We start from the raw sequence: 25793 nt of genomic DNA, 5'->3' as shown, positions 1-25793 counted from the left end.
GATTCGCTGAGTAGGTTTATTTATCTTGAAACTATTTAAGGTGTACTTTAAATATATACATATACATAAAGGTTAAGAAAAACTAAGGTTTTCAATGTAAAAGAGATTAAACTTAAAAAAAAAAAAAGGAAAGAAATACCCACAGCGTTAAATTTGAATTAGAATTATCAATATGACCTCATGCTTTTTTTTCCCCTCCAGACAAGGCAAGGCCTAGAAGTAGTGACAGCCCCATAAAAAGGAGCATATTTAGCATCCAGATATTGGTTTCTAAATATCATCCTCCATTATAAGGAGACAGAGCTCCTGAAGAGAAACTGCTAATTGAAATCTAAAGCAGGAAAAGTCCATGGTGAGCCAAGGTATCTAATACTCAAAAGTAAGGACTCATTCAATGACTAATAATGCATTTATGCAAAAAGAACTGAGGGCTATGCTTGGAGGGGCTCCCAATGCCCTTATTTGAGACCATTTGAGCACCAAAAAGAACAATGTCTGTAACTTATTGTAATTCAACAAAGTAAAATCCAAGAGATCATAACAACATTCATTTGTTACCATTGTAATAACTCATAGACCAACTCCTCACTCTGAAAATTAGATGAGAAAGAATTAAGCATATATTTACTCTGCCCTTTAGGAAGAACTATAGTTCATTCCCAGTTGCTGGAAGGTTATAAAGCTCTTGTTAACTGAAGAATGATAGCTAGTAAGTGTAAAAACAATAATAGAATTAGAAAAATCACTAATTTTCAAGTTTCAATTAAATAACTGAATTGCCTAAGGTTCAACAAAGGATGCTAAAATTATGAGGTAAGGCACACTGAATAATGTAATTTTTTATGGTACCAAAGTATCACCCCCACAAATTATTGTATTTGATCACAGCAGGAAAAATACACTTCTACAATGGAGAGTCAGCAAACACCAACTTTAAACTTCATAAAACTTAGATTACTAATAGTGACATTATGTACCTCCCGTAATATGCAACATGAAATATAACATCACCTATGAAGTATTCTTGCCAAAACTTCTTTAATATGCATCTAACTCAAGCCTTTAAAATATAACTTCCAATTTACAAAATACACAGTGAACAAAGGAATAAGTTAAACAAAAGCACAAAGAAACAATCAGGTAACTCTAGAAAACAGGCCATTCTACAAGAATGATCTCGTCTTCTCAAAGAAATGTCAATATCATGAGAGAAACAGGAGTGGAGGAAGGAAATTTTCTAGATTAAAAGAGACTAAAAAGATAATCAAATGCAAAAAAAATCTTGACTGAATTCTGGTTTGAAAAAATCATTTTATGGGACAAATGGGAAAATTTTAAATATAGACTGAATATTAAATGCTATTAGGAAATGACTTATTTTTCTAGGTGTTGGTAATGGCACTGTGGTGATGTAGAGAATATCTTTTTTTTTTTTTTTAAGTTTTATCTAAATAATCTCTACACCCAACATGGGGCTCTCAAACCAAAGATCAAGAGTCACATGCTCTTCCAACTGAGCCAGCCAGGCACCCCAAGAATATTTATTTTCTTAGGAGATATATGCTGAAGTATTTTGAGATAAACATCATAATAGTCACAGCTTTCAAAAGGCTCAGTGAAAGTATACACATGTCCATACATATAAAGAACAATAAAGCAAATACGGATGGGCCATTGATAACCTGAATCTAGGTGGCAGACATATCAATGTTCTTTGTCCTAATCATTCAATTTTTTCATTATTCTCTAAGTTTTTTTATTATTAAAAAAAAAGTAGGGGAGAGGCTGGAAGAGAACCAAAAGAAGGTAGAGTTTCAAAAGAAAGTAAGGAAAAAATACGATCTAAAAATCATTTATAAACACATATCCACACAGTCATCTGAAGAACTTTCTTCTTTATATTTAAAAAGAAAAAGGGGCACCTGGGTGGCTCAGTCTTGTTAAGCATCCAACTTCGGCTCAGATCGTGATATGAGCTCAAGCCTCCCAAAGGCTCTGTGCTGACAGCTCAGAGCCTGGAGCCTGCTTCAGATTCTGTGTCTCCGTCTCTCTCTGCCCCTTCCCAAGTAGCGTGCATGCGCTCGCTCTCTCTCTCGCTCTCTCTCTCTCTCTCTCTCTCTCTCTCTCAAAAATAAACATTAAAAAAAATTTTTTTAAAGAAAAAAAATCCAGAGATTACTCAACCCACTATCATCTAATCAATATAAGTAAACAGATTTCAAACAAATACTTACACATTACAAATAGCAATAGTACTACAATCTGTCAATGATTTAAGGAATGTTTGTCATTGGCAAACAGAACATTGTCTTATGATACCTCAATTGAAGTATCATAATACATTGAATCAAAATACATTCTAACATCCATTAAACTTATAGTAAGAAATGAAGAAAAGCATTTCTTTGAAACTTCTTGAATTCAAAAATATTATCACAGTTGAAAGACAGCTAGCCGACTTTCTACGATTTACTTCTATTAGCAACAAACTTTGATTAGCCATTTATTCTAAATGCCACACAATGAATTCTTTAAATTCCTGACCTCATATTTAAATATAACAAGAAATAGACATATTTGCAGAAGAAAAGGAAAATTTGTTGAATATCAACTATGTGCCTAGTGCTTTACACAAAATTTTTTTAACTCTAAATCATAATCTTGTGTCAGGTAAGTATTTCCAATTTTAGAGATGCACACTCTTAAAGCTCAGAAATGTTAAGTGACTTGCCTATAAATGACAGCTTATAAATGATGAGGCTGGAAACTGAATTGAGGTTGTTGGAAATCCAGGTTTGAAAGTCCATATTCTTTCTACTTGATTGGCCTTAATGGACTTAAATTAATATTTACAGACAGAAAACCCCACCTAAGGAAAAAGTATGTTTAAAAGAATACCTTCATATTCAAAGAGCTACATAATGTCAAAGAAAAATCAAAACTGAGAAAAAGAAAAAATACACTCTAAAATGACTGCTGGTTGTAAAAAAAAAAAAAAAAAAAATTCTTAGCAAGCCAGCTGTCTATGACATAGGACAGCTAGTACTTTCCTCACTGTACATGTAAAATTACACTCCAGTTGCCCGCTGGATGACCCCACTGCCAAAATATGCTAGCAACATAATTCACATTAAAACTCAGAGGCCAAACGCCATTTGGAAAGTGCTTTACATGTTTACTATACACATCTTCAGCAAGTTCACCATTCAAAATTAATAGGCTATTTTCAACAAATATTCTTTGATCTATCATATTATTTTCTACCACTCTGAAATATTAAACTTATAAACAAGAAAATCTACTTAAATATAAACATCCCACAACTGAATATTAGAATATTAGAATATTAGTAGAATGTGATTTCAAATTTGTCTGTTGCGTGTAAGTATGCGAAAATTACATTTCTGTAATATAACAAATTATATTCGTTCTACAGGATCACAATCCCGATACCTATCTCTCGTATATCTAAAGATACACACAAAATATGTAGAAAAAAACATAAAAAGAGTTTTCCCATTTAAAATTAAATCCTGTTTGAACTGGATTAGTAACTAGAAAAGGGCATGAGGTAGCTTACGGAGTTGTAGAAATATTCTGCATTTTACCATGGGTGTTGGTTACACTGGTGTGTTTACTTGGTGAAAATTCACTTAGGATCTGTGTACTTTTTTGTATACTTTCAAATTCATAAAAAAAAAACATTATACACACACACACATATACATATTTTTTTTAAATCCCCAATCTAAGTCTTCCTTCCTATATAGTAGGGATAAAAAAGAAGTTAAATACATAAGTAATTAGGAATTTCATTTGAGAGCTATGATAGACCTAAGCACTAAGTAGGAGCACACAGGAGTGGCATCTAACTCAATCTAGAAGAAGTAAAAGAAATCTTCCTGAAGATATACCTGAAACAAATCCTAAAGGTCAGATAGGAATTAGCCAAGCAAAGAATGGGTGAAGGGAAAGACAGGAAAGGAAGAGAGATGCAAAAACAAGAGAAAAAAGCACCTTATCTGGGCGGAAGCCTAAGTTCAATAAGGGTGGATCAAAGAATTTAAGGAAGAGAGCATGGGAGGAAAGCCTAGAAAAGTAATAGGTCATAAAGAATCTCACATACATGCCATGCTACAATTAAGCTTTATCCTGAAAGCAATGAGAAGACACTGAAGATCTTTCAATAGGAAAGGACATGATCAGATTTGTATTTGTACTACAAATGTCAACTATAGTGTCTGCCATGCTTGCAATCCCATTTTGTGAGAAATTAGCCCACACACTGCCCTGTGCTTTTCACCATTATGATCCTGCCCCACACCCACATGCACAAATAAACACATGGCCAACACTAAATGGCCAGGAGTGATCACATGTCCCAAGTACACAGGCTTACTAGTAGCCCATGAGAAAAAGAGCTGAGCCCAAGAGATGGTTTCTTAGAAATTCAAACCAGAAAATCCTAGGGAAAAGGAAGAAGTTAACAAACAGCTCAAGTTAAAATGCCAGCATCCAGGAGGCAAAATGTTGGCACAGGAGTAACACAGTAGTTATAAGGAGGCATAAATTGGGAATAAAGGGAAGCTGTGAGAGGAAAAACTGGAGTAGGGAGAAAAAAAGAGAAATCTAAGACACATTAACCACAGAGCACTAGGAGTGAAATATGTATTTTTCTGCTTTTAGTTTTATTTATTAAACTCCTGTTCTTCTTGAGACCAAGGTGTTTAACTTTTCCTAGGTTCCCTTCTGCATGTTTCCTTCTAAAAAGCACTCCACTACTTACTGTAACTTGAGTCTCTTTGCAAATGAAAGACTCTAACTAAAAGAGCATTTTAGAACACCTAATCTGGCAGCAGTGCAGAGAATGAATTGGAGGGTAAGACAAAACAAGAGGCAGAAAAGAGAAAGCAACAAGACTGCTTAGAACACATTACAGGAGCACCAGAGACATTTCTGGTTAAAATAAAATAGAAACAACAAAAACAACAATAAATATGAAATTATCATGAGGGAGAATGTGGAGCACTTAGTGACGTTGGTAGTAAGGTACAGAGTGGACAATGATTCACAGGTTCCTGAAGACTTCTCGAGGAGAGAGTGGTGCCATTCACCAAGATAGGAAATCAAAAACAAAAATTTTTGTTGCAGTTTGTCTCCCTCTCCCCTCTCCTTTTTGGAAGAAAGAGAAGCAGAGACGAGTTTTTATTTTGCACACATTTGAAGTGCTTGTGAAATGTGAATCCAAGAGGAGATATCCATTAGCAGTGATTCATAAGGAAAAGTTAGAGATCTATACAGCCGCTCTAAACTTAGAAATACATAGAGTCAGGGGGCACCTGGGTGGCTCAGTCAGTTGAGTGTCTGACTTCAGCTCAGGTCATGATCTCACAGTTCATGTGAGATCCCACAGTTCATGGGTTTAGTCCTACGTCGGGCTCGGTGCTGACAGTTCAGAGCCTGGAGCCTGCTTGGCATTCTGTGTCTCCCTTTCTCTCTGCCCCTCTCCCACTCACACTGTCACTGTCTCTCTCAAAAATAAACATACATTAAAAAAAAAAAGTCAGGGGCGCCTGGGTGGCGCAGTCGGTTGGGCGTCCGACTTCAGCCAGGTCACGATCTCGCACTCCGTGAGTTCGAGCCCCGCGTCGGGCTCTGGGCTGATGGCTCAGAGCCTGGAGCCTGTTTCCCATTCTGTGTCTCCCTCTCTCTCTGCCCCTCCCCCGTTCATACTCTGTCTCTCTCTGTCCCAAAAATAAATAAACGTTGAAAAAAAAAATTAAAAAAAAAAAAAAAAAGTCAATGTTAGATTTTAAAACATGAACCACCAGGGGTGCCTGGGTGGCTCAGTCGGTTAAGCATTCGACTTCGGCTCAGGTCATCATCTCACAGTCCATGAGTTCGAGCCCTGCATCGGGCTCTGTGCTGACAGCTTGGAGCCTGGAGCCTGCTTCAGATTCTTTGTCTCCCTTTCTCTAACCCTCCCCCATTCATGCTCTGTCTCTCTGTCTCAAAAATAAATAAACATTAAAAAAAAATTTTTTTTTAAACATGAACCAAAATTTTTTGACTAATATTTATTTTAAATTAAGTTAATACAACTAAAAAATCATGCAAACTAGGAAACACTATTCTTGGTAAACCATATTTTCAAATATCCTACACTTCTCTACAAACAAGACTGAACAAACATCTACAATAGTAAAATTCAAATGATTAGAAAGGATGGGTTTATAGTACTAATTTCTACTGAGGTTTTACTTTTTAAAAAAATCTAATTTTACTCCCATTTCCCTCATAAACTAAGGCATTATTGTTAACTAAGGGAAAAAACTATTAAATCACATTAGACCGTGAACCTCACTATTGATACGTAAACCATAATAAGATTTTTTAAAGAACTTAATCACTTGGGGCACCTGGGTGGCTCAAGTCAGTTAAGCATCTGACTTTGGCTCAGGTCACGATCTCACACAGTTCGTGAGTTCAAGCCGGGTCCAGCATCTGGCTCTATGCTAACAGCTCAGAGCCTGGAGCCTGCTTCAGATTCTATGTCACCCTCTCTCTCTCTCTCTCTCTCTCTCTCTCTCTGCCACTCCCTTGCTTGTGGGCTCTCTCTCTCAAAATAAACAAACTTAAAAAAAATTAATCACTTACTTTACTAGCTTTAGACATTCAATTTCTATCTGTATGTAAATGTTGGATTTCTGTCCTATAATCTTTTCTCCTCTCATTTATACCTTTTGCCCCCAAATCTATTACTATCAATCCAGAATTTGATAATGAGCTTAAGACACAAATCCAGCTGCCTCCTGGCCGTCAGTATCTGACAGAAATATAATCACCCAAATCCAACCTGTCACAAATTCTTTTTTGACAAAAATAAAAATCCCATTCCTCCCTTCTATCAATTCCCACTTCAGTGAAAGGCAAAAGCTAGAAACCTAAATCTTCTATGAACCTTCTCCCTAATTCCAAATCCAATGAAATCACCAAGTCCTCTCTACTCCCAATACCCAAATCCAGACTCCCTATCATCATTTGCCTAATATTCCTGCCCTTAGCCTTAGACTACCCTTTAATCCACCCTCCTCACTGCAGCCAGTGACCTTTTAAAAATGCAAATCTGATCATTTCAGTCCCCGACTTTATACCCTTCAATAACTTATTTGATAAATATTGTAATCACCATCAAAGCTAATGAATCACTCCGTGAAAGCTCGGAGGTTCAATGAGAACTTTAGTTATACCCTTTTTTGTAGGTTCAATACAAAAGAATCATCAGGAAATTTTTTTAAATCCTGATAATTATTTACAACATACATGTAACAGCTGATACACTAAAAGAAAAGCAAATGAGACCGTTTGTAAAAGCAAAGACTAAAAATAATGTCAAGATCATAAAAAGAGAATACTATACAGCCCATGAATGTGGCATGTCCATATGTACTCTAATTGAATGAGCTCTAGGCTCTACTATCAAGTGAGGGGCAGTGAGGGGAGGTATAGAGTGTATAGTATTGCAAGCATTTGTGGTGCATTTTAAGAATATATTTGAGAATATAAATTTAAAAATCACAGGAAGGACCCACATAAAGACGGAAATAGTTGCCTCTAAAAAGTAAAAACAGGTGGTTGGAGGATAAAGGGGGAAGAGAAACTTTTTGCTGCATACTCTTTAGAACCTTTTGACTTGTATACTATGTCTAGTTATTACCTGTAATTTTAATATGATTTTCTCCCGCTTCAGTTTCACACAAAAGAAAAAATTTTAAAGTACTAACTACAAAAACCTCACTATATACTTCATCCCTAGGTACTGATCACTTAGTGCATCATTACGTTTCCTTCTTGACAACTCAGGAGTTCAACTTCCACAAACAAGATTTTATTCACTATTTCACTACTGCTGAGAAGGCTGTTGGTAATGACATCAGTCAACACTGCATGATAACTGTACTTGCTCCTTGGAAAAGGAGCAGCACCAGGTAGCAGAAATTTACTACTAAATTGACATTAAAATCTTCAGGGATTAAGGAAAGCCACAAGTCTTATTTTTCCGGAAAATTCAAAAAACACGTTAAAAAAAAAAAAAAAAACAATCGCCTTGTGTCACTCAAAAACAAAACAAAAAAATGTGTAAAAATCTTCCAGAAAGGGAAGCAAATGATACTACATGGAGACACAGTCACATCCCTTAATGTAATGTGATTTAATTCTTATAGAGGTCCCTAAATGTCAAACTGGACTACCTCACACGTTCTACAGAAGAGACGAGATGAGAAGCAGGATGTATGACCTTATATTAGCACACACACCCCTGCCCTGGGCCCGCACTCTTCCCTGTCCCCTCCCTCCTTTGGGTGTCAGTTAGTCCCCTTAGGTCCCACTGGGGGGGGGGGGGGGTAGGGAGTACACTAGGTTAAGCAAACGCCCCTCCAGGATTTAAAGGCAAAACTCTTCCAACCAAAGAAAAGAGAAAGATAACAAGGTCTGCCTGAGAGGGCTGGGGGAGAGGCTGCTGTCTGATGGTGTCTACAGAAGGGCTGACACCAGATCCACTAGGAGGAGAGAGCATCAAGAACAGACTATCCGCAAGGCGAGGAGGGTAGGGTTGACGGGAAGCGAGCTGGGAGGGGTCCGCAGGCAGGGGGTGGGCTGCAAGGTCGCTCTGGGTTAGGGGGCGGCCGCGCCTGGGTGTCAGAGGAACTGTGACCGGGTCAGCTTACGGGAGGCCGTAACGGAGTCTGGAGGCTCCACGAGGAGTCCTAAGAGAGTCCGAAGGGGGTTCTAACGGGCTGTGCTGGGGATGGGGGCCGTGACAGAACCGTCCGGGAGCTGGCGGGCCGGAGTGGTGTCTGACCAATGGAAGATACGATGGGTGGGGTCTACCGGGGACCCAGCGCAGCGATCTGGTGTCTGGGAGGCTCCTAGGCAGACCCGCTCACGGGGCGTCTCCGCTGGGGCGGGGCTGCCCCAAAGGAGCCAAAGAGCGAGACCGAGACGTGGGCCGGGCCGGGCGGCAGGGCCTCTGGGCGGCTTGGGCGGGTCTTACCTCGGGCTCCGCCGCGGTGGCCACTGCAGCCCCCTCCTCTTCGGGAAACGCCACCTCCTACCCGCGGCCCCAGGGTCAGGGCGCCGGAGACCGCAGAGGCTGAGGCCACCAAGAGTCAAACGGTTCCAGGAGGGTGGGCCCAGCTGCCTCAGGGTCCGGGAGAGCGGCCGCCGCGCATCCCCCGCCCTGTCAGAGAGACTCCGCCCGGCCCGCGAGGGCACATCCCCCGCCGCACCCCGCCCAGAGAGCACGCGTTGGACCGTCGCCTCAGCCGCTGTCGCCGCCTCTGCCGGTGCCGCGGGTGCCTCCTCCGCCGCCTCTCACAGTCCTTGCGGTACCCTCAGCAGCCACCGCCAACCGCCGCCGCGTCCCTCGTCCGCTCAGGCCCGCGCGCCCCCGACCCCGCGCACGCGGCCCCGCCCCGAGCGACTCCTCGGCTGCAGACGAGCAGGCGCGCGCGCACTTACCTCCCACGCCCCCTACCGGAGCCGGGCAGCCTGCCGGCCCTGCCCCCGCACGTGACGCCGCCGGAGAGAACGGCTGGCGCTTGCGCGGGCACGCCCCATTCGTCCGCCCCAGGCGGCCCCGCCCAAACTTTTCTTCCTCACCTTACGGCAGAGCTCGGAACGCTGCCTCAGATTCTCACTCCACTAGAGAGGAATGTCGCAAGGTTGGGGTAGAAAACTCTGAGTTTACGACTGTAGCTCTCGCTTTCCGGCCAATACTGAGGTGCCTGAAGGCTGGTTGGGGTGGTGAGGCCCGAGGCAGGTAAGAAGCCGCCTCCCCACTTTGGTTGGTAAGGCGGTGTGTCCCGTCGGGGAGCTGCTTTGCGGCCCTAGCCGACTTAACGTGTTGCCCCCTCCCCAGTTCTGGCGCAGGATTCTCAGCGCCGCCCCTCCTAGCCCCCGCCCCTTCCCACACACACGCCCTCTCCCCTCGCATTTCCCCGCCCCCGACCTCCTTTTCCTAGTCTCGCTTTCCATTCATTCCTCAGACTTTTCACTGAGTGCTTTCTGGTGCTTTCGACTCCAGGAAGTCAGAAGCATATGAAACCGTTTCAGCTTTCTGAAGTGCTGTGTTACATGGGAGACTTTGAGAGAATCCGCAGTGGTAATAAAGTAAAATTATAAGAAAAAAAAAAAAAAAGGCACAGGGTCCTCTTTGAGCATAGAAGAGGGGCCCCTGCTTGTGTGGAACGACTTGGGGAAACCTTTTCCAAGGTGACCTTTTGGCCACTCTTGTGTTAAAAGGCCAGTGAGCAGTAACTGGTCAGAGAAACATGAGACAAGCAGAGAGAATGACGGGCACAAAAGCCAATCATAGTATTGGCTGTTAAGAGTAAAAAGAGGAATAGAATATAGCTGGCGGAAGCGATAGGTGTAGATTACCCTTTAAAGAAGCATCATAGTTAAGATTGTGAGAGAGTTAAGGGGCGAGAATGTGGGCCGCAAGAATGTTTTCTTTAAAGATGGGAGACTTAGGCATAGAAGTGGTCCACCGTGGAACCCGAAGTGGACAATTCATGGATAAGGGTGGCTGATTGATAGCTTCAGGAGCACTAGTGGAACTCAACCTTGTATGCATGTTAGAATAACCTGAGAAGTTAAAAAAAAAAAAAAATGCTGTTGCTCCACCCAAGACCAATTGAATAAACCGGGACTAGGGCCCAGGCCATCAGTGTTTTAAAAAAAAAAAGTTTCTGAGGTGACTAACGCTGACGGTTGAGAACCAATAAAGGATGGGAAAGTAAGGAGGGGCAGGAAGTTGATGGTGTTGGCTCTGTAACATTAAGGTGGGAGTTATTTGATGAAAGAGTTGGGGCTGGAATGAGAAGCTTGAGCAGAGTGATGGAAGTTTTGGGTAACCACTCTGGGAAATGGGAAAAAAGTGTCATTTTTGCCTTTCCCTTCAACACAGTTACATCCCTCAATCTGAGGATGTAAAATGAAGTCCACCTCAGTTAGGGCTCTCTTTACTCTCCCTTTCCCTACCATCCAGCATTTATCAGCTGGGGATCCAACCTTAGGGCTGAATCAAGGGTATCTTTATTTATGTCCTCAAAAAAGATCAGTGCTAAGTCAATTTGAGATTCAAAGACTAACTTTACTCCCCTGGAAATTACTGCATACAGTGCCTTGCCAATTTAGAATCTTTTATTATTCATTTCATCAATCATTTAAGGAATAAGATATAAAGATAGTTAAGATATAGCCCTATTCAGGGGCACCTGGGTGGCTCAGTCGGTTGGGTGTCTGACTTCGGCTCAGGTCATGATCTCACGGTTTGTGAGTTTGACCCCCGCATCGGGCTCTGTGCTGACAGCTCGGAGCCTGGAGCCTGCTCCGGATTCTGTGTCTCCCTCTCTCTGCCCCTCCCCTGCTCATGCTCTGTCTCTCTCTGTCTCAAAAAGAAAAAAAAATTAAAAATTTTTAAAGATATAGCCCTATTAAGACCTCATAGTATTAGGGAAAACAAACCATTAAAAAGAATAATTCACTTGGCAAGCAGAGAGGTCTGTATAAGGCAATGCCAAAGCCAGTGAGTGCAAGGCTACTGACTATTAACTAGGGCTAATTCAAAAACCAGTCTATCTGCCTCCAGATAAAAGACAGTTACTGTTGTCTGGTATGACTAGGGCTTAATATGGAGAGTAGGGGTGGGGCAGAGATAAAGGCGATAAAGTGGGTGTGAATAGATTATGAAGAGCCTTGAATTCCATGCTAAAGTGTTTAGATAATCTATAAGTAATTAATAGGTATAAAAAACAAAGATAAAATAACCTTTTTTACACCACAGACTTCTTTGGCAGCCTGGCCTATGAACCCTATCTCAGAATAATATTTTTAAATATATAAAATAAAATGCATAGAAATAAAATCAATTTTATTGGAAGTTTTAAAATATTCAGACAACTGTATGATGTAGTTACATATGTGCTTCTTTATGCATTAAATAATATCTGGCAGCAGGCCTAATTATGTAATTTCAAAATAGTGATGTATATAAATTATATTTTGAGATACTCGTAGTAACTTCAATGTGATATTAAAATACCATATTTCTATTGGTGACAAAGACATAGGGACTGCTAATACTGCTGTGGATTATTGCCTATACTTATTGAAGAAAATGCTAAATTTCAGCTAGAGATTATTAAAAATCCAGAATGCAATTTTTTTCCCAGTCCAAGTTCATGGAACCCTAATTCTAGCTGCATCCTGGCCCATGGACCCTAGATTTATAAAAAGCTGACTGTAATAGTTTTTTTTTAAACAAGAGCATGATAGATCCCTTCTCTGTTTCAGAAAAATACTAGAGTAGTTTTCACTTCCCAGCCTCTCTGTGGAAGTAGAGAACTGGCTATTTTCTTCTCCTCTTATACGGTAGGGGCAGCAACCAGTACTAATTAATCCACTGTTGCCTAATAATTTGGGCCTGCGAGAGTACTGTACTTGTGCCTACGTATGTAGGAGCAGTACTAGGAAATAAATTGGGAAAGATAGGCTGGGGCTCTTTTTGTGGAAACCATTGAATGTCAAGATGTAATTTGAACTTAATTTGGTAGATAATGGAGAGATGTTAAAATCTTTGGAGTAGAATAATGTAATTATTAGAGTTCTGTTTGAAAAATTAATCTAGAAGTAATGTGTAGGTTGGATTGTCAGAAGATAGGAATGAAGAGACTAGACCAATAAATAATCTTTAACTAAATTTTACTATAAAGTGATCTCTAAAGGGTCTGTTAAGTTACTTTGTTTCCCCGGTGTGACTGACCAGTCTAAAGAAACATAGATTGAACTAAATTACATACCTTTCTACAGAGATGTGCTTACCAGTGTGGAGGTCCATTAGCATTTTACATGTCAAGAGGCCAGCCCATTCTTTTGTATTATAAGTGATAATGTTAGTACTTTTGATAGGCAGTGGCTTTACCACATATATAGGTTCCCAGGTGTTGCTAAGGCCTTTCTTAGTTAAATTCCATCTACACGTGTTAAATCCTACGTTTCTGACTTTTTAAGGTCAAGATTTCTCTCTCCTTGTCAATCCCTTAAACCTCTTGGATGAGTAAAATGCATTAGCAAACAAGAAGGAAGTCCTTGAAGCCCAGATAACCTGTCTCATTAGAAATTGATCAATACCAAACTATGTGAAATTTACTGCCCAGATTCCAGCTAGTTCCCAACTTGTGTGCTTTTTTAAATATATTCAAAAAATTAATTATGGGGTCCAAATATTACTAATCCAAATAAGTAATGTGAAGTTAACTTTCTGAACCAGATTCTCTGAGAGACTACTTTCTTCAGCATGACTAGCTATATTGATCTTGTCCGTCTAACTTTTGGAGAACATTTGGACAGTGATATGGTTTAACAGGCTGAAAATCAAGTTTATGTAGAGGCTAAGGTTCATCTGTCTGTCTCCTTTTTAGGGGAACCAGGAAACAGGTCTATCTGAAAGCAGAAAGAATACTGGAAATTTTTGAAGCTTTTTAAGAATTTTTATTACAAAAGATCTCTGAAATTTCCTTTCTCTGGCTTCTGATTAAGTGACTACTACCCCTTCCACACCTTTATCTGTTATGAAAGCACCAAACACAGTCCTGATACTGAAAAAAATTGTCCCATTTACAATTATTATTTTCGAGCGTCTAGATTACAGGTTAAAAAACTTGAGGACTTCCTTCCCTTATGGCCAGTGAGTAAATAAATACTCTCTCATAGTAGAGTGGTAGGTTCAAGTCCTCCATCAAAGCAATGGCTTGGAGATTTCTGACCTTAGTTGGCTCTAATTTTCTCACTACTATTTGTTGTAGCAACTTGGTACTTTACATTAGCAGCTAAAATAAATAGTTGCTGGAAATGTTTAGCCCTACTTAATAGCATATAATTAAAATTTGGTTAGGTAGTTCACAAATATTTTGTATTAATTAACATTTAAAGACAAATTGCTAAGACAGAAAATTCTCTATGTTATTGGATCCCTTCAGATCCTGCTTTCCTATCAGCACAATACACTAAAACATAAATTCATTATTTTTTTCATTCATTCATTATTTATTGAACCCCTGAGTGGCTCAGTCAGTTAACCAAGCTGACTCTTGGTTTCAGCTCAGGTCATGATCTCTCAGCCTCGTGGGTTCCAGCCCCAAGTCAGGCTCTGCACTAGCAGTTGTGGAGCCTGCTTGGGATTCTTTCTCTCGCTCTCTGCCCCTCCCCCACTTGCTCTGTCTCTGAGCAATATATAAAAAAACTTTTAAAAACTTTCATTGAGCCCCTACTATGTGCCAAGCACATTTTTGAAACTCATTAATTAGGAGTTTGTAATAACAATTTACCTCTTAACTATCTATGAAAAAAAATACCAGGCTTTGAAATCTACAGGACAAATAAGATTAAAACTTGATGAGTTTTTCATACTCTTTCAAACTGTGTCTGCATATAGCTAATGTGTGCTGAACACTGTGGTTATTTATGAAATCAGGCAGATCGTAACTTCAGCTTGATCACACCTTATTAGCTTTAATTTGTTTATACGTAATACGTATGATAAAATTCTGTCCACTCCTTCACAAAATGTTATCTTACTCAAACCCCTCATTGAACCTCTTGGCCTCCCTACACACTGTCTTTACAACCCCAGGTATTTCAAATTTTGCATTTGTACAAAGTCATTTCTCGGAAGATTTTAAGCAAAACACAGCTTAAGGAAAGGCTGGTGTTTACATCAAGTTTATAGTAAGGAAAAAAATTGTAGTACAATTAGAATTGGAACCTTTGAGTTAGAAACAGTAGACTGAAAATAAAATTATTTTCATGGTCAATGACATCTTAGCCATTGATAGCCATGCCTAGTAACAGAACAGTAAATAGAGAACCTTGGTGCTAGAAGAAATTCTAGAAAGTCTTCTAGTTTATCTTCCTGGCCCAAGGCAGGACCAAATGGAATTTATACTTAAAATACTTTAAAGTTAAGTATTCTGGTAGGAGAGTTAACAGGCATCATCATCATACCAAGTAGTTTTTCTACTTTGAGAGCTGAATTCCTCTATTTGTAAAATATTGATGTCAAGAGGAATATTGTTCAATTTATAAATAATTTATACAATTGAGAAATCTTCCTGTTTATAACAATTTTGTGTTTTTAGGAGTTTTTCAAAATGTATTTTACTTCTATATTTTATTCAGGAGAAACATTTATTAAATTTTCTCCAGTTTGTCAAGCACTAAAGAAACAGGGATGCATAAAATCTAATAATTTCTGCCCTCAAGAGGGATATGTAAATCTTGATGGTAATTTTTACATTCTACTTTATACATATATTTAGGTTTAGGCTAGCATTAAAAGAAAACGTTTAATAGGGGGAAATTGAAACCAAAAAAAAAGTTTGAACTTCCTTCCTGAAAATATTTCTGCTTATGCTGCCATGAAAAGCACATTTGGTCTTTGGATTTGATTCTTTTTGTGAAATTGAAAATGGAATCATACATTAGAAGTTGGACATAATCTAATTTTAGTAAATAGATTAATTTTACATCTTTGTGTTTGAATATTTATAGAAGAGATATTAGACTTTCTCTGTTTTGTTTTTTCTTTTCTTTCCAGAGGACATTAGAGACCAGTGAGTTGAAAGAATAGACATATTTTAGGTCAGTGTAAGAGTGGGAGATGGTATATCCTTTTTTTTCCTGAATGGAAATAGCTGTATTTATTGATTATATGCTTATTATAAAAAGAAAGGGGAAAAATATAAAGCAAACAGTATTAAAAGGTAGAAGGAAAAAAGTGTTAAGAAGCATTAATAATTCTCTTTTTAAAACTATATTTAAACTTTGGCTATTATTCTTGATTTTTTTCGTGTATATTTTCTTGTATAAATTTTTATATAAACTTCCTTTTCGTAGCATATCATAAACATATTTCCATGTCAATACATTGGTATCTACAACTTTATTTTTTAATGACTGAAAATATTTCATTGTATGAAAATCTATTATTTAAAATTCATCAGTCCTCTTTTGAACTTTCAGATTGTTTCAGTAGTTCTTTTATAAATATTGCTGTGATGAACATCCTTCATAAATTTTTGCACACATCCTTAATATTTCCCTTAAGATAAATTTCTGAAAGTGTCATACCTTCACATAGACATTTCTTAAGAATTAAAATATAATGGCAAATTACCCTTCAAAAAGCTTGCATATGTTTATATACTCCTGTCAACAATGAGAATGATTGTTTTTCCCATGGTCTCTCAGCAATGCTAGTTATTACCTGTTTTCCTCATCTTTGCTAATTTGATAGGTAAAAAATTAAATCTTGCTTTAACTTGATTTCCTTTGATTACTAGTAAAGGGTTGAGTGTCTTTTCATGCATTTATTGGCCACGTAAGTGTATTAAGCTTCATTTTCTTCTAATATTTTTGTTTCTTAACATTTAAATGTTATTACACTTAAAATATGAGTTCATATAAGGTATGAGGCGGAGATCTAACTTCTTTTTTTTTTTTATCAAATGATTAACATGTTGCCTCACTGCCATTTATTAAGTAACTCAGCAAGCACGTCCCAAACTTCGCTGCACAGCCAATAAGGTGTTAATAGATATTCTGTTTAAAAGGAAAAAAAAAGTGTCTCGTGGTCAAATGAGTTTGGGGGAAAAAATAAGACCAAGAAAAGTTACATTTCCTTATTACAAAACTTCTAGTCTCTAATATGATTGTGTGCATTATGAGCCTCCAATGAGGACTTTTAGGATGAAGCATTTCCCTAACTTATTTAACCATATAATCTTATTTTTTTTCTTCAAGAAATATCTTTGAAATCTGTGGAAGTGTACTGTCCAAAATAGTAGCCAATAGCCACATGTAGATATTTAAATTTAAGTTTAAATTAATTAAAAATTAAATGTTCAGTTCCACAGTTTTATGGGCCACATTTCAAGGGCTCAGTAGCCACATGCAGCAAGTGACTACTGTATTGGACATTGCCAATAAGGAACATTTCCATTATCATCAAAAGTACTATTGGACAGCACTCTTTTAAAACACAGTTCATTGAAACTGACTCCCAACCTATTGGTTTTCTACTGAACCAGCAGCTTCTTCCCTTACTTGTATCAGATTGGCTTCCATTGAATTGTAAATTTTCCCTTTAAGGTAGTTTTTATTACCTTTTATGTAATTACCTTGTTGTTTTTTACAACAAATATTCCAGTAATATACATTTTAAGGATTTCACGATTAAGATGAAAAAGTAGTCTCTTCCTTTTGCTAAAATTAAGCCTTCGTTTAGGAATTGTTCTATACTATGATTTCAATATTAACTTCATTTAGCTACAGAAGTTGGAAGATGTTATAAACTGTTACTGCAGGGTTTGTGTATACTGACAATACACAATTAACATCGTTGCTCCACTCAGGTCGAGAGAACAATTTTCTCTGGAGTTAGCATTCACCCTTCTTCTGCCAAAGGTAAAGCACAGAGCAGAGTCATGCCCTAGCTAAATCTATCTTTGATGACTTTGTGGCCTTATAAAAAAGACAGATGTGCTTTATTTTCAAGAAATCTCTAAAGCCCATTATTACCACCCCAAATATAGGGAGCAGGGAAGACAACTCTTTTTGAGTCCGCTATATATGTCAGATGACATGCTGAGTGTTTTCACTCATGTTTTTATTTTGTGTAACAGTCTATGAGGCAGGTGTTATTATTACCTCATTTTACAGATGAGGAAAATGAGGCCCAGAAAGAGAATAAATAACTTGCCCAGATTCACACAGATAGGCAAGTGGCAAAGTAGAGCCTGGACCCAAAGCCTCCTAGCCCCAAAACGTAGAACTAAAATATATTTTGTAGAACTTTACAAATAGAACTATGAGGAGGTTATTGTCTCCCCAGTTCACTCTTCAGTCTTCCTTACCATCCACCAAGGCCAAGTACATAGGTCTTCTTATTTCTGAAGGAGTTTACTATTAAGTGAAGAGGAGAAAAGACAAAACACAAAACCAAAGCAGAAAGGGGGATGTTACAAACAATGCAAACGTCTTAAGAGGACTTATTTCTCTTTTTACCCCGAATCTATATTTTCTGATTCCTTTTTTGAAATGTTTCATTCATCTGGCAAATATTTATTGTACCTCAGATGTGCCACGCACAGTGCTCCCTGTATAGAAAGGAAATATCCCTAGGAGAGTTCTAGATGGTTCTTGGTTCTTTTGCTGGATCCCCTTCTGTCTCCTTTTCCCCCACCCCATTAGTAATGGGATCGTCATCCTTTATGGTCACCCTAACTAAAACCCACAGACAATTTCCTAATGATTCTCTTTCACCCAACTGTTCTCTAATCACTTATTGAGTCTCTGTCTACAATACCTTTCCTCCTTGCCTCCCCATTTCTACCATTTCCCCTGATTTAGGCCATTTCCTCCTACTTTCACTTTCAATAAAAATCTACTTGATCTCTTCCTCCAGTTGCTCTCCCTACCAATTAATCCTATGTACTATGGCTGAATTATTAAACTTCCTAAAGCACCAGCCTTGCCATTAATGGATTCCCATTTCCTCAGTATAAATTCCAAATTCTTTCACCTGGACTTCAGTCTGTTACCATTTAGCTTCTAATAATTTTCCTCTGACCTTCATCTGTACCCCTATTCCTACTTCATTCCAGCCAGACTGGAATGAGCCTCTAGGGGCACTTCCCTTGCCTCTCTTACCTTCTTAATGCCTTTCTCCATGCATCTAATTCTATATGCCTTTCAAGAGCCAGCTTTTATGCCACTTTTTCCTGGAAGTCTCTCCTGATCTCAAGTCTCCTTCCCTTTCTTAGCCAGAGGTGATTGTTCACTCTTCTGAATTCCCATACATTTTATTTCTGCCCCTTGTGGGTTTCTGATCTTATTGACTATAAGCCATCTTATACATCTTGGTATCTCCCACAACAGCTATTAGTCAGTAGGTGCTTATTGAGTAAAAAGAATTGTATATTCACTATGTATTCATTATAACATAATAGGCTTATGCTCAGTCAGGGTAGGAACTATGACTATTTCATTCCCATTCTGTATTTTCAACCCCTAGCACAAAGGAAACACTCAGTAAGCATTTGTTAAATGAAATACATCACAGTTATCAGTTATTGGGATATAAATTTCCTTGAGACACAATAGATGTCTGGAAATACTACTTTATCTTATATTTTTTAAAATATTAGTTACCAATGTTTTCTTCATTTTATATTAACAAATACTCCAGGATAAAGGTCATGTATTAATATTCTCACTTTACAGAAGAGGATACTGAGGCTTAAAGAAATTGAGTAGTTTATTTATGATCATACGGCCAATGAGTAACAGAATTGAGTCTAAAATTCAAGTCTTCAGATGCTAAGTTTAGAGTTTTTCTTCGCTAACAATGCTTTGGCCAAAGGCTCCTTTGGTTCCATTTGCTTTAGAATTGTTGGGGTTAAACTATTGCTAGCATGCTGGGTGGAATAGACCTAGATCCTTGACTGACCCATTGTCTGGATGTTGGATATTTTCAAAATCAAACAGAACACTTAAACCATTTTCTGAGGGTGCCTGGGTGGCTCAGTCGGTTAAGCGTCCGACTTCAGCTCAGGTCATGATCTTACAGTTTGTGGGTTCAAGCCCCGTGTTGGGCTCTGTGCTGACACCTCAGAGCCTGGAGCCTGCTTCAGATGCTGTGTCTCCCTCTCTCTCTGCCCCTCCTCCACTTGTGCTGTTTCTGTCTCTCTCAAAAATAAATAATAAACCTTAAAAAAAAAATTTAAGCCCTTAAAAAAAAAAAGAACTATATATTTTGAAGGAAATCTTGGCCACTTATGTCACTCCTTCCAAGGTGAGATGCCTGTCTTTTCAGGAACTCTTCTCCTTATAGGCTTCTATCCCTAGTTGGGTTGGCTATTAATATGTGGGTCTGATTTCAGTGTAGAGAGTAGGTCTCCAGGTATTTGCCAGACAGTAAAATCTGGTACTCACCACTACATAGTATTCATTGAGAGCAGGGGGAAGAGATTGGGGGAGCTTTGCTTGATGCACAAGCAGTCATTCCATTTTCATATTAATTTACTCTTAAGTCACAGCAGCAGCAAGCTGAGAACCTACCCTCCATAGACTTGTTTTTACTAGACTGCTGTTAATTCATTTGCCATCAGACTGGATATGAAGGATCGTTATAAGAAACAACTTCATCTATCCTAAGAATATTGAGGGACATTATTCATTATGATACACCTTGTCTTTTATGAAAATTGCTTGAAAAAAAAACTGCCTAACCTTAATACAAAGAATGTTTTTACCTCTCCTGAGCAATTGCTTTGTTTTTACCTTACGGACATTGTGAATGTTTAACTTTATAGTCTCTGGCTAGCTGCCAAAAATCTTAGAGCCAAATTTGTGGCCCACCCATAGCAAATGTGCTCTATGCCTCGTTAAACTTTGTTCCAGGCTCTAGTTTATGTCTCTTCTGAAGTTATTCTCTTTTCTTAAGAAAATCTTAGAGTACCCTCTTTCCCTTGGCCCCTGGGTGTTCCGTATCTGCAGCCCCCAGACCTCGCCTTCCCAAACCCTGACCCAGCTGCCGCCCACCCTCAATGCTCCTCTTAAAAGCTTGGTCGCCCCCAACGTCCAGGTCTGGATACGGAGGCCAAACCGGGGTCTGCCTTGAGGGACCAGCAACCCACCCCACCCGGCGTCCCCTTCCCTTCCTTCCCCCTGAAAAAAAAAAAAAAAAAGAAAATCTTAAGATTTGGGGCACCTGGGTGGCTCAGTCGGTTAAACATCCAACTTCAGCTCAGGGCATGATCTCATGGTTCATGGGTTTGAGCCCTGCATTTGGCTGTGTGTTGACAGCTCAGAGCCTGGACCCTGCTTTGGATTCTGTGTCTCCTCTCTCTGCCCCTCCCCCACTTGCACTCTGTCTCTCTCTCAAAAATAAATAAACATTTAAAAAAAACCTTTTTTTAAAGAAAAGAAAATCTTAAGATATTTTCATTCGATCTTATGTCATATATTTATATTAATATGTATGTGTATATACATATATTTCTCATAAACAGCCCTATATTGTTCCTGAAATAGTTCAGATTATTATATACTATATGCACATAAAACCATCTTTGGTGCTTCTTAATTACCTCACTTACTTTAGGGTCTTTTTTCTTGAGGGGTATATTTATTTTTTCTTACAGGTTTTTCAGACTTTTGATTACAGAAAAATGTCTGTGCCACAAAATTTTATTATTTTAGTAGTGTAATCAAATGGTAAAATACCTGGTCTGATGGCCAGAATTGATTATTAATGGCTAGAAATAATTGATTATTCTAGCCCAGTCTTTCACAGAAATGATATTATTATAATATGCTTTGTTTTATACTCTCAATCTGCATGTGATCGTTTATTGCTTTGGATTTTTAGTGATGTTGTAATGCTGTCAGGTCAATGCACAGCAGTTAACTCTCTCTGGCTTAAATATTATGTTATCTTGCACATTTATCAGACTTCTTGTCTTTGTTAGCACCTTACCTTCAGTGATCATGAGCATATTAATCTTATCATATACTTTGTGTTGCTGTACTCTAAGTTAGTCATGCTTTTGTTTGGAAAAGATAATATTTGCTTCCAAACTTCATTTGCTTTCACTGGTGTGGAGCGCTATGTAGATGTTCTGATCATCTTACTAATACCATTTAATTAATAATATAAATGCTATTGGAACAACATTTTATATTCTTTTAATAACTTCAAGTAAAATTATTTGGCCTTTCTGCAACTCACTGAGGCATGTAAGCAGATATATGCCCTTTTTACAGACAACAAAGCGAAGACAAAATCATTTAAATTTTGTGATAAAACTAGGGCTAGATCCAGGTCTCCTGATTCCTGTGCCTAACTACCTTTCAATGATAAAAATTTCTAACTTATAAACATTACATAATCTTTATCTTACCCCTTGAAGTTAAAGATGAGAAATGGATGAGGAAAACTAGATCACTCATACTCAAAACTGAGCAGAATCAGGAATGATTTTCATTTGTAAAACTCATGATTTTCTGTTCTTGAAATGTTCTTTCATTTATCTTTTTTTCAAGTTTATTTATTTATTTTTGAAAGAGACAGAAAGCACAAGCAGGGAAAGGACAGACAGAGAGAGGGAGACACAGAACCTGAAGCAGGCTCCAGGCTCTGAGCTCTTAGTGCAGAGTCCGACGCAGGGCTCAAACCCATGAACTATGAGATCATGACCTGAGCCAAAGTTAGACGCTTAACCGACTGAGCCATCCAGGCACCCCTGTAGTTCCTTTTAACTACAGCTCTAATCACTGTCACTTTCCATTATGGAATGAGGAAGCAATATTTTTATCTTATCTCAAAAATAAATGTTGAAATGGAAACTATTTCCCTTGTTAATAAGCAACATTTTTCTTCAGACTCTTTGAAAATTCACTTTAATGTAAAAATAACTTGCCATTGTTATTATGCATATTCATTAAAGGACCAAATATAGGGTTAATGGTAGGAAGTTTGATAAATGTCTGTTATAATTTTAACCAATCTCTGCATTTAAAGAGGAAGATAAAAATTCATGCTTACTGTTTCAGCATGAAAATTTTCCAAAGTTTTCATTTTGACTAATTGTTAACACACAATCCAGAAGCTAGAGTCTGTTGAATGTTTACTCTCAGGCAGGCATTATTGCGAAAAACTTTACAATTATATTTAATCTTTAAAAAAACCTGTAAGAGTAGCTACTATTTATGATCCCCATTTTACAGCAAGGTATCATATTCAGCAGTAAATATTATCTTCTGCCTCTCCTTCAGCTACTGGAATTTCTGATCAGCCCTGGTCAGGACAAGATGGACCCTGTAGTTTTGAGTTACATGGACAGTCTACTGCGGCAATCAGATGTCTCGCTGTTGGATCCTCCAAGCTGGCTCAATGACCATATTATTGGATTTGCCTTTGAGTACTTTGCCAACAGTCAGTTTCATGACTGCTCTGACCATGTCTGCTTCATCAGTCCCGAAGTTACCCAGTTCATCAAGTGCACTAGCAACCAAGCAGAGATTGCCATGTTCCTTGAACCCCTAGACCTCCCCAACAAGAGAGTTGTATTTTTAGCCATCAATGATAATTCCAATGAGGCAGCTGGGGGAACCCATTGGAGTTTGTTGGTTTATGTCCAAGATAAAAATAGCTTTCTTCATTATGATTCCCATAGCAGAAGCAACTCAGTTCATGCAAAGCAGGTAGCAGAGAAACTGGAGGCTTTCTTAGGCAGAAAAGGAGACAAACTAGCCTTTGTGGAAGAGAGAGCCCCTGCTCAACAAAACAGCTATGACTGTGGGATGTATGTGATATGTAACACTGAGGCCTTGTGTCAGAACTTCTTTAGGCAACAACCAGAATCACTACTGCAGCTACTCACTCCTACATACATCACAAAGAAAAGGGGGGAATGGAAAGATCTCATTGCCAGACTTGCCAAAAATTAGCTATCAAAGAATATTTGCGGCTGTTGAAGTCTCCTCTTTCTGCCCATCCCCATCTATTGGATGGCTGTAATCTCAGTGCCTGAAAGAAGATGCCTGGTATCTTATTTTTCCCTGGAAGAATGTCATCTTCTGCATTATCCACATGGAAAGTTTCACTTTAACCCTAACTTGAGAGCAATATGCTCTGTGAAAATGTCTTGAAGTTATGCATCAAAACCTTAAAACCACGCTGTCTGAACATTTATTATTTCCCTTTTTGTCTCCCTTATTCCCATTGGCTTATTCAAAGGAAAAGCAGTGATCTTTAAAGAAACCAAGTGTATGTCATATCCAGAAGAATGCAAGAAGAACATTATAGAAGAATCAAAAACTTATTGCACAGCCCTGCATATTTAAAGAGATCAACTGGCTAGAAGCAGGTCAAGATCTAACCTAATTCAAGATCTAAATATTCTAAGAATCAGTTATTCAGTTCTGTGATACCTCTTCCATTCTCCGTGCAGAGGCTTTCCCAGCTATCTTTGTAACCTTTGCAGATATTTGATAAAGATGATGTTAGCCCATCTTCCCCCACTCTATTCCTGGAGTGTTTTAAGAAAGGGGGAATCTTTAACTTCATTAAAATAAATGGCTGTTGGACCTTTTAGTTTGCTCAGTGAATGGGTTGACTTGCTCCTCTGCATTGATAACAGCTTTTCTTCACCTTGTCTGTTAGCCATGCAACACTCCTTCCTTTTATATCCAAAGTTCTGTGGTTTTAAAACTCATAGCCAATAACTTCCCAAGGTTGCCTGTTATTTCTAATAAATATTGCTGCTTTCTAATAGTCATAGTTTTTCCTTTCCTCTTTATCCATAATCTGGCAGAATTGTTTTCAACCATGGTGATTTCAGGACTATTATCATATCTGAAACTTGCAAACTGAAAGTTGGCTTGTTTTTGTTTTTGTTTTTGTTTTTTGCAGTTATAAAGCAGATAAAGTGAGCTTTCTCAACCCTTTCACTTAATTCAAAATGCAGACGATGTAATTTTTAAAATATGGAACCAAGAATAAAAAGAAATGCTATCCCTCCTAAATCATTGATGTGTTTTTTTCTGAGTTGTTTCAAATAATTAACAACCCGATATGTTGGGTACACACATTAATTCTATTCCTAATGAAAACTAGATCGCAGTGCTTACGAGACTTAAAAACCAAAGATTAGTTTCAGCTGTGAAATTTATTTCACCTCCCTCCCCAACCTAACCTTGCCCCCAGCCCTCATAGCCCAAAATAATCTCACCACTCAGTAACCACAAAGGCAGTAACTCCATTCTTTTTAGTCAGGGGAGTGGGGGGAAACCACAGTGTAAGTAATACAGGTTACATAGCAGGCCCAAGTGAACATGAGTTGAAACTGAAAGTCTGAGAAAGCTACAGAAAAAGTTTCCATTTCAAGTCAGTATGTTTTGGATAAAAAGGAGACCTAATGAAGATGGGAACAGGCAAAAAAAAAAAAAAAAAAAGATTAGGAACTGGCAATCAGCCATAGAGGTGAAATAGGGAGGGAAGGGGAGTAAGAGAAGTGACATGGAATGCTGAAGCCATGATTGTAGATAAAGATAAGAAGACAATATTATTTTAGTAACTGTTGACTTAGGTATCTAGTCTAGACTATGAAAAAGGCAAATGCTCTCTGGGAAAAGTTGTTTCTATAATGCAAAGTATGTCTGTTTAAATGTCAGATTGTCTCCCTCTTATAAGTTAATACATATGAGAGCAATCTTTCCTGACTCCCTAAAAGTCATACCAGAAATAAATTACATTTTGAACTAAACTAGTAAAGTCTTAAAAAAAAAAACTAAGGTCTCCTTTTCCAAATGAATAACGTGATTGGACTGTGCCACAAGTTAGTCTTCTATAAAACTTTTGAGTATGGCATTTTTAAGTATTAGCATTATAAATGACAGGAGACTTTAAGAGTTGACTTGTAACATTTCACTAGATACTTTAATAGCCATAGGTCATGTACTTGCTTGACCATACACCATTGATGCTATGTGATACAAAATAGGGAAAAGATCTTTTGTGGTATTGTTTCCTTTTCTCAGAGTCAAAAGAATCCAGTCTGCAAAACGCAGCTTCAAAATATTCAAAAGGAAAGCAAGATTTTTAGAACTGGATTGAGCAATTGTTACACTGAACTTCCCTGCTTTCAAATACCCTGATGTATTGC

General features: G+C 38.3%; 2 protein-coding genes across 12 annotated transcripts in view; one reads left to right on the top strand and one right to left on the bottom strand.

Moving 5' to 3' along the window:
• The window catches only part of MYO9A (myosin IXA), a 279521-nt gene extending 269954 nt beyond the window's left edge, over positions 1-9567 (bottom strand). For 3 of the 10 annotated variants that reach the window (XM_043554000.1, XM_043554002.1, XM_043554008.1), the window contains exon 1: positions 9056-9497. The gene's annotated coding sequence lies outside the window, so the exon portion shown is untranslated. Of the gene's footprint in view, positions 1-9055 lie in introns of all 10 variants that reach the window. The other 7 variants (XM_043553998.1, XM_043554007.1, XM_043553999.1 and 4 more) reach the window with 4 other exon arrangements.
• Positions 9568-9674: 107 nt separating this feature from the next.
• SENP8 (SUMO peptidase family member, NEDD8 specific) lies at positions 9675-24654 on the top strand. Of its 2 annotated transcripts, XM_043554010.1 has the most exons (3): positions 9743-9823; positions 15662-15705; positions 22903-24654. In XM_043554010.1, exon 3 carries the CDS (start codon positions 22939-22941, stop codon positions 23575-23577), a length of 639 nt encoding a protein of 212 aa, XP_043409945.1. In that variant the 5' UTR covers positions 9743-9823; positions 15662-15705; positions 22903-22938; the 3' UTR covers positions 23578-24654. The 2 variants fall into 2 exon arrangements, with proteins under 2 accessions (XP_043409946.1, XP_043409945.1); XM_043554011.1 differs by lacking the exon at positions 15662-15705 and having other exon boundaries at positions 9675-9823.
• The last annotated feature ends 1139 nt before the right edge of the window (positions 24655-25793 follow it).

This window comes from Prionailurus bengalensis, chromosome B3, assembly GCF_016509475.1.
Source record: "Prionailurus bengalensis isolate Pbe53 chromosome B3, Fcat_Pben_1.1_paternal_pri, whole genome shotgun sequence".
NCBI lineage: Eukaryota > Metazoa > Chordata > Mammalia > Carnivora > Felidae > Prionailurus > Prionailurus bengalensis.
Note: the sequence above shows the minus strand (reverse complement) of the source record. Positions and strands in the feature narration are given on the sequence as shown.

What these genes read in the sequence shown, in the direction of transcription:
- SENP8 (XM_043554011.1), top strand. Translation starts at nt 22,939, where the DNA reads ATGGACCCTGTAGTTTTGAGTTACATGGACAGTCTACTGCGGCAATCA.